Source organism: Aptenodytes forsteri, unplaced genomic scaffold, assembly GCF_000699145.1.
Source record: "Aptenodytes forsteri isolate BGI_AS27 unplaced genomic scaffold, ASM69914v1 Scaffold72, whole genome shotgun sequence".
NCBI classification, from domain to species: domain Eukaryota; kingdom Metazoa; phylum Chordata; class Aves; order Sphenisciformes; family Spheniscidae; genus Aptenodytes; species Aptenodytes forsteri.
In genome coordinates, this window is record NW_008796193.1 from 7,646,283 (window position 1) to 7,660,455 (window position 14,173).

Sequence of the window (14,173 nt, forward strand, 5' to 3'; positions counted from 1 at the left end):
CGAACAGAGCTGAGGAAGGGGCAGGTGTAGGAAAAGATGCATGGAAACACGAGTTCTGCCTGTGTGGTCCCTCCTTGTCCTACCAGTTGGGATTTTTCTCTTGGATTTCCAAATGCCTCTTGTTTCTGTTAGCTGCCTCTTCTCTGTAGTATAGGAATTGTTCTGTTATGAAGCTGCAATCTCTCCAGTTGCCTGTTTCCAGGGATTAGCAAGGAATGTGTCCACTCATAGTAAACCATTCTGATAGGAAACTCTGAGGTTCTTTGCTTTCCTTGCAGTGCTGGGCAAGTGTGGGTGGCATGAAAGAAACTGGGGTTGGAAACCAAAGTCTTTAGACAACAGTCAGCGACCTTTGGTCACACAGTGAAAAGTTGGGGGGAAGCTCTTTAGTGAACTGTGTCCTATCATAGACTAAGGTGTCTCCTCCCAGATTTCTTCATTCACTGGTGTCTGAGAGTGAGGTGAGGATAATGGATGCTTAAATTTGGCCTGTGTGTTCAGCATTTGTTTGACAGGATGCTCTCATGCAGAGTTTCAAATTAAATTAAAAAGCTTCCCCACACTCCATATTTTTATTTCCTTTTGGAAAGGGTACTGAAGTCAGTTTTGCATATTCTCTCTCCAGCAGTATTATATTTCAGTTAGATTTCAGTTATGCTGCCGTTGACTAGTGTGCGAAAATAATATAGAGGAGCACACTGATAGATGGCACTTAACTTAAACCCATACATCTCTGTGTTACTACTTTAGTTTTGTTTGGGTCTTTTTTCTCACCTACAAAGTATGAACAGTAGAAAGTTTGTTATGCTAATGTTGAATTATTCTTCATGCTGGCATGAACATGACTGAACCTTTCTAACATCAGCCTTGTTTCCATTTAGATAAAAGATATTCACAAAATCAGGAATGTGCTTTTGTTCCTTACCAAGCCAAGGGTATCTATGGTAGTGATATAATGTAAATTATTATAGGAAGTTGCATTCTACACTTCTTGAGGAAAAATTACTACTTACTATCAGGTTGCTGCCTTGTATTCTGCAGCCCTGGTTTGAAGCTTTCTCTTGATAGATTTCCCTTAAAATAGGGCAGACCTGCAGCTTGTATAAATTGTACCTCCGCTGAGGTTAATCAAGGCATCACAGCTTAAACTGCATGACGCTCTGCTCCAGAGATTCATTATAGCTGTAATGCAAGAGAATTGCTAACCAGTTTATTTCCAACATTAAGCAGAGATGGTGCTAAACAATTTCCAAGACTGCATTCAAACCTTCGAAAGATCAAATTTTAGTGTATATAGACCTTAGGAAGGGAAATGGTAATGTTATTCATCATTGTAGTTCTCCTGTAAAATTGAAAAATATTCAACACTCCAAGAAAATCTGCTTTTCCTAAGTGTTTTCTGATAACACCTTCATTGCTAGAATCTGTGCGTACTGATTTTTTTGTTTTGTTTTGTTTCTTATTTCCTCCTTCCAGCTTACTGAGGCAGGTTCAGGTATCAACTGCTTGGACTCCATGTGCTGCTTCTCAGATGGGGAAACAGCATGCACATCTGTTAGAAGAATGCTGGAACGACTAATGGGAAGATGTAGTCCAACCCGGGTCAACAGGTGTGGCATTTCTCTCAATAGCCTTTGCTGCAGACGATTCTCCTATAAACTGGAACCTGATGAGCCTGCAGCAATAGATGTCTAGCAAACCAGCTGCAGGTTTTACTTATTTAAGTAGGAAATGCAACTCTTCATTGTACTCTTTTCATCCTAAAAGATGAGTTTCTTGTTTCTTTTTAAGTGCTTTCTTTTGGGATGGGGAGGGGGAAAAACAGCTTTCAAAAGATTACTGTTAAAACGTTTAGTTTGGCTTACTAGTAGTTCTTGTGTTGTATCTATCATAATTTCTCTTGATTTGTACATTCTTCTCTTTAGAAAATCAAGCCTTGCTGCTTTTTTTGTTCTCCTTTTTATGATTTTTTTTTTTTTTTTGCCTTCGCAAATCAGGAGTTGTTTGTAAAGTTGAAAGACTTTTCCCTTTGGTTCTTGATGTACAACCTCCAAATATTTACCTTGGAGCTTGCATTACTCCTGAAGATATACAAAAGGCTCACGTTCCCCCCCCCCCCCCCCAAAATAACCCCTTTTTTTTGAAGGGAGTCCATTGTTTTAGAAGGAGTCTTTAAATCTTGCAGTCATTGATTGATATGAAGATGAAATATTTTTGTAGTATAACTTTTTTTGAAGATATATTGTCAAAATCATGTGTGCCATTCCAAAGTATAAAGTATATAAATCTTTTTCCTTCACAAACCACGTGTGAAACAATTGATATGAAGATGAAATATTTTTGTAGTATAACTTTTATAATCTATTTCTAAAATCAGAGTAATTGACAGAACAGAGCCTTCAGGTTCTAAGAATTTTAAACTTTTTTTGGTTCTAGAAGATATATTGTCAAAATCATGTGTGCCATTCCAAAGTATGTGCTAAATAAATCTTTTTCCTTCACAAACCACGTGTGAAACAAACCTCAGTGGGGTAAAAGCACGTTAGAGTAATCGAATATGTCTAAGGAGCAATACTGCTCTTGCAGTCAGCATAACTGCGAGAAAAGCTCTTACTAAATCTGCTAACGTGCCATCTCCCCATTTCCAAATAAAAAGGGATAGCTAACAAACATGGAAATATTTGGGGGTAGAAATAAAAATAGTGTTGTGTACATCGTAATCTCTCAGTCCCTGAATGATATCATGGTCCTTCATTGGTCAAAAGGCAAACCTGAAAAAGTTGCACTTCACACAATTTCAAGGAAACTCATTTTGTATTTGAACAACTTTGTCTCCTTTTGGTTGTGATATCATTCAGTCAGTATAAAATCTTGTGTGGGTAATTTTCACTGACAAGCTTTGTCAGTTCCGATTCTGCCTTTAGGTATTGACTTGGTATGTGGTACACCTCTGTTTTGAACTCGTGTTGAACACAGTGTCGGTGGTTTCAGTCAATTTCTCTCTTCTGGCTTGCTTATGAAATTTATTGAATGTTTCTACAAATCTAGGGTATGATTATGCAAAATATTTCATTCCATATGAAAAATGAACTGTTATGATTAAGTACATTTTTAATTCAAACTCTTGCTGTATAGAAAGTGGGCATGATGTATAAAATAAACAATTTAATAGAATTTTTAATCTACAAGGTGAGCATTTAATTGGTCTAAAAATCAACATTTTGGTAGCAGTTGCTCTAAGTTTTTTTGGGTTTTTTTCCACTTCTCTGTAAAACTGTGCTTTCCAAATGAGGAACTTCTTATGCTAGTTTTTTTCATTTATTGTTATCTAATTAGGGCAGACTTTTAGTTAACATTTGCCTTAGTGACGTGTAGTCTTATAAGGTAGGTATTCTGTGTTTATTTTCTGCAATGCATTTACGTTTTTACAATTTCTCCTTTTTTCCACTCAATTTTTCTTTCTTTAAGAACTAACAAATATTTATTGAAGATAACTCATATTTGACAGAATATTAAACACTTTTTGAAGACTGCTTTTTCTCAGGTTTCTTGTCTGCTTACCTCATGTAATTTTCAGATGAAGTTCCATCTAGCTGAATAATTTTGGAGCTGTTAGAATAGGGAAGTTAGTATTATGTTTAATGAATATGCAAAACTATCTTGGTGCTACACGAAGGGATTGAAGTTCTGTAGTTTTTGCTTCTGCCTCTGGTTGAAATTACTCTGAGCCATCTTCTAGTTTCACTTAAATTTATATACAGTACAACTAGAAAAGACATTTTTTAAATTTCAGTCTTACTTGCTTTCTTCAATGACTTCAGTTCCTTCCACTCAGCATTGACACTTAAAACCTAATCTAAAAGTCAAGGTACTAAGACTGTTTTTTCCCCTACGCTTTCCTAGTGATGTGTGAAAGTCTTTATTTTTTAATGTACTAATTGCTTAAATCACGTGAGGCAGTTAAAAGTTGTGAAATGCTGAAGGTACAGTTAAGAAATCTATTTGGTGATTTCAAAACGCTTGTAAAATTGTTTAGCCTTTATTCACGAGCTTGAGCTGCTTTGATTTTTACCTAAAGCTAGTATCTTCAGAAGATGGCAGTGTCCCAAACAGGATGGTCTTTTGCGTACTTGGGCTGTATTAAAACAGCTTCTTATTCAACCAGGAGGTAGCTGCAATACGTTGTCTTTGAGAGTGCTGTAGAATGAAGAGCACTGTTTTAAATAATGTTGCTGTAGCTAGCTTGTGTTGTATTCCGTGCTCCTGATATTCTGTCAAATATGATACTCTGTCAAATACGATAACTGAACATGAAATCAAACGTGGTATCAAAATTTGATAGAAACTTTGATGAATCAAAGTTGTACAAATGCTTGGAGTAGCGGGCCACAGAAATAGTCTCTTGTACTTAATTTACTGCTTGTAAAATGTATTCGAGAAGTATTTTATATAGCTTCGTTCACCAGTTAGAATAGAAAATGTGTGTTGCGGTATGATAAAATGCATTTTTGTGTGTTCCATTAAATTGTCTGTCAACTTGTCAGTCACTAAAATGCTAAAAATGCGGGATCACATACATTCTTGTACAGTAGGATTCATTAATGAATTGTTCGGATCTCCCATTAGTGGTACTCGTGTCAAGGCACTGCATGTAAAAGTTCTAAAGAAACAGCAGATTTCTGACAGAGGCAAATTTGGAGGATAAGTTTGTTATAGTTTGATTTCTTGCCTTCCAACCTCCTATTTTTCAGCTTTTCACATACAGTCCTGTAGTATTCTTCAACCAAGAACAGTATGTCTTCCTAAGTAGTAATCTGTCCTTAAGAGAAAGACGTTGTGAGATCCCATCTTAATCAAAAGCTCTGTGACATGTTAGGTAGTTTTCCTGATGCCTTAAATTTTAACTTAAATTTAACACTAAGGGATGAAATAGATTCATGGCTGTAGATAAGTTTTGCCTACCCGTAACTTTAGACAGCATGGAGGCTTAACATGAGATATGTTAACCAGTGTACTGCGTTACCACGGTTAGCTGTGCGTACCACAAGGCTTTACTAGAATGACCTTAGGCCAAATCAAATTGTAGCATTCACAGTGCCCCAACGTATACATGCAGCGTTCAGATTTTCCTTGAGGCACAGTATTAAAACTTTAGTTGTAGAACTGGCATATAAACCTCTGGTCATTTTAGTTCATAGTGATGAAAATACCTGTATCTGTGAGTAAACTTTGCCAGAAAGGTAAACATAGAATTGTTAATTGCATAGTTGGCATGATTAATTGCAGTATATTTTCAAAGGTTTGAATGAATTGCAGGTACCTACATGAAATTAATAGATTAGTCTTTTAAAGAGTTACATTTGCCTAATCTCATAACACTTTTATCTTTTGCTTTCATAGACTTTTCTCCTCAGCTCTAGATTGTAAGTTCCCAGTCAGCCAAACTTTTCTTTTATTGTTACTTTAGATCATGGAGTTCATCGGATCCCTTCTATGCCAACGACAGAAGCATCTTGACTCTCTCCACAATGGACTCGCCCACTTGTTAACAGGGATATTTGTAAATGCCTTGTGGAAGCCATGTGGTGCTCACACACTATAATAGGTTCTGAAACTGGTTCAGTGCTACATCCCTGCCCTAGAAAAGACTAGCGTGACTTCTAAATACAAACCGTGGCTTGTCTTGTGGCCTAGCATAAGTCATCTGGACAGTAATCGCTTCCAGTATTTTTTTTCTAATTATATCCACAAATTGCTATATAATTTTTATTTGTAAGGAACGCTTTTACCTCTGACCATTTAATCTTTTTTGTTACCATATGAGCAGATTGGGATCCTGCATTTGATACTTGAGATGTCACTATAGCGCAGTGACAAAACCTTTCTCCTCCCAAATCCGAGTGATCCAATAGAACTGAACTTGCACAATGAAAGTTTTAGAAGTTGCATTTTTCATGATGACCCTTCACTTTAAACACACGCGTTAATTTTGAGCTGTCTCTTACAGTTGCTGTCTTAGCAGCTTGCACGTCAATTTTGTTATTTCCATGGATGGTTACTGTATCCTATAAGCAATCAGTTTAGTAATTTTTGAGAGTTAAATACAGTTCAGATATTTATGCTGGTGTATGAATGGCAATATTTTAGTCATTGCTTTGAAAAACACTTAACTTTTACAAATCAATAATTTGGAATAATAAGGGATATTACAGTTCACTGTTCTCTTAAAGAAGCCAGTCATTTTTTATTACGCCCTGTGTGTCTTGTTAACAATTCTTGATCTTGACATGGAAAAATGTGTAAGAATTGGTGGCTTGTACAGAATTCTCACTAGCATAAATTTTTTTAATTATTAATCCTTTTAAAGTTGGGGAATTTTTGCATGTTTTGTTCTGTTTCCTGTGTTTATATTTGGTCATGTTGTACTTTGAAGATACAATTAATGCTTAATTATCTTCATATATCTGAAGGATCTGAGACATTGATGGCAGTGTTTTGATACCTAAGTATGCCAATAAAAACAAATCGCACAGATGGAGCTTTGAATGGTACATCTTGCAGGTACATCTATTGTCCCAGTATAAACGTGTCTGCACGTTTGGGGCTGGGTAGCAACATTTGCCTGTTCATTCAGCTGGGATGACTAAACCTATTGGTTGTCTTTAGATGTGGGAGAGAAAATGGAGGTGCTGCCACCAGGGACATCCGTAGAGCATTGCCTTAGGTACGGCAATTTTTATGGCTAGAGGCTGGTAAAAGTGCTGCTGCTTCTAGACCCTTGTTTGGGAATCCAATTGGAAGTCAGTCTCTGACACTGAAGTCCCGTCAATAACTGGAAGAATCTTCCTGTCAGACAGTTAAGATGTAAAGCTGTGTATTAAAACTATCCCTGGGTGGAACAAACTGCAAATCAAACACAGACTGTAAATAACACCTACAAGAACTCTAATAAAGATGTGGTTAAGTGTAGGATTTGGACAAAACCAGTATTAGCTGCTTTCAGCCTGCCTGCACAAGTTTCCACTGTTGGCTTAAGTGCTGTCTCCCAAGCAAATTACATGGCAAATACTTCTTATTTCATAATTCAGGCAGACACATCTTACCCTCCTGGTATGACACTTCAGTGGGGCCTGGGCTGCTGCCAGAGTGTATCCCTCTTGTTACGATGGTCCCAAATTCTCCCGAGTTCCATGAGCTGCAGGAGAGGAAGTGTTCGAGAGGTCCGACTTTCCTTGTATCAAATGCTTCGGATGTTCCTTACCTATAAACAGCTCTGCTGTTCGTTATTCTTGTTCATGACTTTAACCGGTATTACTTCAGTTCTCCTTTGGAACTTTATTTTTGCATTAATGACTGGAAGCTTCACTAAACTGAAGGCTGCAGATAGATGGTGTGGGATTTTCAGGATCTCATTGTTCAAGGCAATGTTTGTGTAGTAAAGAAATTGTCATTGCAACCTTGTTTTGAAACTCGTAGTGACTTGAACATGCAGTACATGAGGTTTTTGTCCCACTGGCATAGTTGAAGACCAGTTCACAGATTGATTAAGACGCTCTAAAAATGAATTACGAAACAGAAGAAACAAAATCGAAATACAGCAAATTTTCCTTTTAAATAAGTGTTTAATTCAGGGTTCATAGTTCATATCTGTATCATGCCTTCAAATGCCTAAGTGCAGTGAGGCTTAAGCTTGAAAATTGCAGTTGTACACTAGATCCCCACATCGAGTGTCCAGATGATTAAGAATCACTGAAAATCGAGTCTTGCATGCTCGGTGTAACAGGTATCAACATGTGACTCATCTGACTGCATGTCGTTTGAAACCTGGTTCCTATGCGGAGATGCAATAAACTGATTCTCATCTCTCCGGTCCCCAAGAAAACTTTTATCCAGATGTGCAGTAGTAACAAAATACACTTGGATTTCACCCACTCCTGTAACTTACTTTATATATCATATATATAATATTAAATCTGTTTTTTAAATAATTATTTTCTTCCTGGTAGTTTCTCATTCTAAGAGTCTTCATGCTGCCATGGATATCTAGGACATAAAGAATTTTTTGAAATACTCTAATCAGATATCTGCTGTTTAGCTGCATCTTTTACATCTAAATCGTAGCGTGTCACTTTTCAGAAGTACTTGTTTGTCCATGTCAACCACAGCATTCTAATCACCCAGTCAGCTTGTGTGACCGTGTAACCTCATTACTCTGTGTGGTTAGTGTGTCATGTATTGAAATATAAACTGTGGCTAATTTTGTGTAGTAGAAGGCAGAGGCTTTGATATACAACCCCGCTCCAAGCATTTAGATTGGCTCAGCTCTCTAGATACATGTATTATTTTGGCTTTTACCACAGAAACGTGTTAATTATATTTGCACAAAAGAAGCACAGTCCTGTATTTGAAGAATAATTTACGTTCATTATGTGTTTCTTTAAAACCTTCCATCTCCTCTTCTCCCTTTGCCCCTACTTTCCCTTTTCCCAGTGTTTATAAGGTTACCGAAGAAACATGCATTTAAACAATTCAGGAAGAACTTAAGAATCCATCTGTCTGCCAAGGTATATTTTTCTATTTGCAGTAAATCTAAATCGGTAATTTCTCATTCAGTAAGAACGTAGAATTGGTTTGCATTAAGACCAGATTTTTTTTGGTCTGACAGATATTTTGGATGGGAGAAGTGACTGTTTTTGTACTGGTGTCACGAATCTTTTAAAATTGCTTCTATTCAAGGAAGAAAGATTTTGTGTATTTCTTTGGTTTCATACACTTTAGCTGTCATTCACTGTGCATTGGGTACAGTGTAGAATTCTTCATGAAGAAGACTGAACAAATACAGCTAATTCAGTGTAACGCTAGCATTCATCTCTGATTTAGAGTGTGAATGGGTGAGGGAGAATTTCCCACAGAGAGGAAATGTTTTAGAATTACCTCTTAGCCTTGAAATCCATAAGGTATGGCAGAAAAGCCTATAGTAGATGTTCTTCGTTAAAAGCAAGAGTGGTGTATGGTCACTTTACTATGCAGTGTCTCTGAAGAAGCACCTTCTCCATAGCCACCTTCAGAACGGGACTGAGTTCTCAGCAGATTTTAGTTCTTGCTCTGAAAAACAGGGTTTGGGTTTGTTACTTAGAAAAACAGTTTTAGTTGCCAAACTTAGGCTTTTTAAAGAGTGCAGTGGAAAAGATTAAGTGGGAAGATGCTCTGAACTGTTTCACAAACTAAAATGTAAATATTCTGTGTATTTTTTAAGGTTATGAGGGGGAGGGGGAACAAATGCAAAGGAAGGAATGCTGAAAACTTTGGCTTTACATTTTCAGAATGATTTCGTTTTGTAGTGCAAAAGATGATTTGAGACAAGATTATGCAACTTAGAATGCGTACTAGGCAACTCTAATTTCTTACTGGAAATGTTTGGTAATACTCTCAAACACATGGGGGTTTTTATGACAGTATAACCTCTATACTGGAAAAAAACCTCATTTTCTAGTGTTAAATGTCTCAAAGCTGTAGTCTGCATTATTTTTAATAGTTTTATCTGATACTTCGGAACTTCTAAATATTAGTAATTTTGGTGAAATTCGGTGTTCAAAAGTGCTCAGTCATAATGTGCTCTGACCATTCATTTTGAGATTCTGTTTTCGTGGTGTACAATACCCAGTAACACTCACACCATCGCCACTGCCTTGTTACACAGACATCGCTGTTCTAAGGGCGTTATTCCTAGAGCTGGGCAAACCGGTCATTACGGACTAATTGTGGACTTTTTTCTGTTCCTAAATTATTTCCCAGCTAGACTTTCTTCTTTGCAGATCTGGGGGTTTTTTTCTGTGAATGTTTTTATTGTTGGTTGTTTTGTATGTTCTTTGCTTCTGTTTGCTTCCAGCGGCATGATTTGTCTGGTTTTTGCTCTCTATTGGAATGACTCAATTTATAACAGGAGGAGGAAAGGTTGAAGATGGCTGTACCAACTCTTGCCGTCAGTCGTCTTAGAAGCGCATTCGCATCGGTATTTGCAAAGCTTTTGCTTTCCGTAGATTTTTTTTTTTTTTTTTTCCTTCAGCTAAATACTGCTCGTAAAGTCATCAGAAAAAACTCAACAGCGAGACCTTGTGCTGCCCAAGCTTCTGTGGCTTCCGTTAAAAGGAACGTTCTCATCACTTTGAAGTATTCACCTTGCCCTAGCTGTTGCCACACTACGATGTTGTATTACAATAAGTACGTACAATTGTCATCACTGTAGATAGGACTTTTTTTGTTGTTTCCAGTTTGTATAAATGCATAGACATGAATAAAAGAGGAGGGGCCTCTATATGTAACATGAAGGGGAAAGAAATGAAATATACTGCTATTTGTGACACAAAGTATGACTTGTCTGAAAGAAACCCTGATGTGCACCTATATCGTGGCCTCTAAATAGCTCGTAAAGTCATCAGAAAAAACTCAACAGCGAGACCTTGTGCTGCCCAAGCTTCTGTGGCTTCCGTTAAAAGGAACGTTCTCATCACTTTGAAGTATTCACCTTGCCCTAGCTGTTGCCACACTACGATGTTGTATTACAATAAGTACGTACAATTGTCATCACTGTAGATAGGACTTTTTTTGTTGTTTCCAGTTTGTATAAATGCATAGACATGAATAAAAGAGGAGGGGCCTCTATATCATAGAATCATAGAATCATTGAGGTTGGAAAAGACCTCTAAGATCACCGAGTCCAACCGTATATATGTAACATGAAGGGGAAAGAAATGAAATATACTGCTATTTGTGACACAAAGTGTGACTTGTCTGAAAGAAACCCTGATGTGCACCTGTATTGTGGTGTATATTAATTTTTCCTCAGCGGTTTTAAAGGAAATTATTTCATACATCAGTAGGTTCTCAACCTCTTTACATTTTGGCAATGTGATAAAAGATAATCCATGGGGCATATCGTTTAGAAGTGGAAAATGGTTAAAAATGAGACTCACTTTCAGGTATAAATAAGAGAGCATTATTGCAGCAAAGAAAACATTTTTAAAATTCCCAGTTACGCTCCTATAAGAGAGTTCCAGTCCCATGCATACAAAAACAACAAATCATCTAGACTCCTGTTTGTTCACTGAAGTGTGAGCAAGTTCGGAGTCTTTTTTGAAGAAAAGAACTTGAATGATCTCATCTTGGCAAGAAGTATCTTTTTAAAGATGTTGATCTTTAATTTTAGGCAAATAAGGGGCATTGACAACTGGAAACTGTAGCAATAATTAGTACAAAGAATTTTGGACCTCTGACACTGTGGCTGCGTCATGTTATTTTTGATTCTCTTGACAGCGAGTCAGTGTGCTTGCTTATTGTACAGCTTGGTCAGTAGAAGTTGTTTTAAAAACAGTTTATGAAAATTATATTTATTAAATAAAACTTTCACTTCTAGCTGAGTCATTGTTTTAATTATGTAAACATTAGAGGGAAATACACCAGAGAAAAGCGAGGCGTGCTGCTCCATGTGCCCAGGCTCATTCAGTAGCAAGGCTGACGGTACATTCCCAGCAGGCACGTACATACAGATGTGCATGGCCACCTACATGGATCACAGACAGACACTCAAGAGCACCAACGTGAGCATGGAGAGCGTGCGTGTGCACACACACACACAGGTGTGTGTAAGGGGGGTTCCCCCCCCAGCAACTGCACTCAGTTGGCCCAACAGCTCCAGCTCACGGTGGAGCCCACCATGAGGCATGCTTAGCGATGAATTCCAGCATGGGCTTCATTCCTGTTTCTCCAACAGCAAACGTAACCGAGTGTTCCCGCAGCTGCCCAGCCGCAGCCTTCACAGCTCCATCATCTCGCAGGCTTTCTGGGCGGCTTCCTGTTCCTAATTTGACGTACAGCTTTCTCATTCTCACCATTGCCAGTTGTCCTCTGAGTTCTTCAACAAAGGAGCTTGAAATCTTACACTCTGAAGACATAGAAGTGAGTTTAGAAAGGAAACAGTTGTAATTTCATGTAAAACATTCAAATTACAGTTAGGCAGCTTTTGTTAAATTGAGAACTTGAATACAAGTTACTGGAAGAACTTCCAGAAGCAGGGAGTTGATTTTTTTGTACCAGTTTAAATGCCAGACTTGAGTTTGAGTTACAGGTGTCTGTTTAAACTGTCAGGAGCAAAACTCTTAGATACCTTACTGATAGATAAGATTATAATTTCATCAAGTATTTAATGGTGTGGTCTACTCTTTGAGAGCTCAGGGGACTGAACAGCACCGTGGGTTTAAAAACCAGAGTCTGTGCACCATACTTGAATAAAATCTACAGAGACTTCTGGCAACATTATTTAAATAAAGTATGAATGACAAAAGTTTATTAAATGCATTCTTAAAAAATTATATATTTCTTAAATAAGGATTTCTCAGTACGGATTGCATTGTAAAACAGTAAGTAACAATGACTTGCCTCAAAACTAACAGGTTGATCAATAATAAAAAATCACTTTAGGTATGTATGGTAGTCTCCAACCATATTTAAACAACTTCCTTCACATGCTAGGTAACGTCAATGCAGCATAGCTGGAAAAGATCAGCCCCCTTTTGTACTTCTAAACATTTAGAGTAAGCAGTAGGCAAGGTGTTGCAGCAGTTCTTAGATTTCACCCCCCCCAAAAGAAAGACAGACCTACCCATAAAGTGTATTTTATGCAGAAGACAAGTATTCTGTACTTTTTTTTTTCCCCCCTGCTTAAAAGCACATTCTAGAAATAAATCTTACAAAGAATACACTGAAACAATGCATGAGAAGACTTAGTCGTGGCAATTTCACTGGAGCTTTATTGCCTCTGTTGGTAATGAGAGGGATTGTAAGAAGTTACATTTGAACTTACAGAGATATGTAAATGATGGGTTTTTTTACTAAATATAATCTCGAGATTAAGTGTTTTATATCAGGGCACTTCTAATTTTGTACATATTTAATGTATAAAAACAGGTTACAAACTTGATGTTCGCCTTTTTTTTTCTTGACATTTGGCAAAATTAAATCGATCCATTTAAGGGGAGATCATCAAATTGAAGACATAAGCACTTACGAATTAAAGCAATCCAAGTAAGCAACTGTCTGCATTCTTAAAAAAAAAAAAAAAAAAGAAAACCCACACAAATATATAAAGGAAAAAAAACATGGCCACATCTGAGCACATTTCGATACAAAATATTCCCTGTAACCAGGTATTTTGTCCTTAGAACAACACCCTGTTAAATCAATGTTTCTTTCAACTTCAGTCACTCATTTTGAAAAACGTTTAAAATGCCACCGTAGCACAAATAACCCTTTTCTGCAACATAATTAGTCAAAGTTTTATGTATTTCTTTATAATTACACAGTAATTATAAGCGTGTAGTACCAAACTGATGACAACACTATTTTGTTGAAAAGATCTTGCATTCAAAAGGAATATTCTTTAAAACACCACGGCATTACGCCACTCCCCAGTCTCAGACTTTTTTGAGGGACAAGTCTGTATTGGGATAAAAAGCAAGTCAGTTCTCCTCTCCAAACACAGCATACTTGAACTAATCAACCTGAAACTGTACCAAAACCCTCAAGACAGAAAACAGCACGCATAGATACCTTGTTGAGCTTTTTTCCACCCCACCCCCCCGCAAGCGCAAATCCCCCCTTTATATTTACACAAAATTGAGAAAGGAAATACTGAAAGCAGCAAAACACACATTTTTTGGCATAGCCAATTCCAGTAGCTGGAAAAAGTTTGCAATGTTTTTTGTGGAACTGTATTCTTGAAATAAATGCATAATTGGATTTTCTTAAAAGAGCACTGCGATAGGGGGAGCTAGCCTTATGGTCAACTTCAGAGAATACAAATAAAAAATTTTTAGCAGTTTAATAGTCAATTTTTTCCTAAAATACTTTTAGCATCTGCATAAAAGTGTTCTGCTGTTCAGTGCAAGTACCAGTTACTCATTTCAAAAATAATCCTGGCCTTGTCATGGGACTATTCAGAGCACGGACTTAAACCTCTATCCTTACTTGTAACTATCGTCTTTTTTTCCTGGAGCTTGGTATTTTCCAGCTTGTTTTAGAGAGTAGTATTTATCAAATCTCTTCACAAGTAACTAAGTGAGGAGTAAAAGACCACGTTTAGCACAAAAGAAATCTCTTCAAGTAACTAAGTGAGGAG

General features: G+C 37.2%; 1 protein-coding gene across 1 annotated transcript in view; it reads left to right on the plus strand.

Moving 5' to 3' along the window:
- ATP11B (ATPase phospholipid transporting 11B (putative)) overlaps positions 1-6,538 on the plus strand; it is a 71,163-nt gene extending 64,625 nt beyond the window's left edge. The window contains exons 29-30 of the mRNA XM_009288054.2: positions 1,477-1,610; positions 5,468-6,538. Coding sequence (XP_009286329.2) covers positions 1,477-1,610; positions 5,468-5,549 — 216 coding nt within the window. The 3' untranslated portion in view covers positions 5,550-6,538. The remainder of the gene's footprint in view (positions 1-1,476; positions 1,611-5,467) is intronic.
- The last annotated feature ends 7,635 nt before the right edge of the window (positions 6,539-14,173 follow it).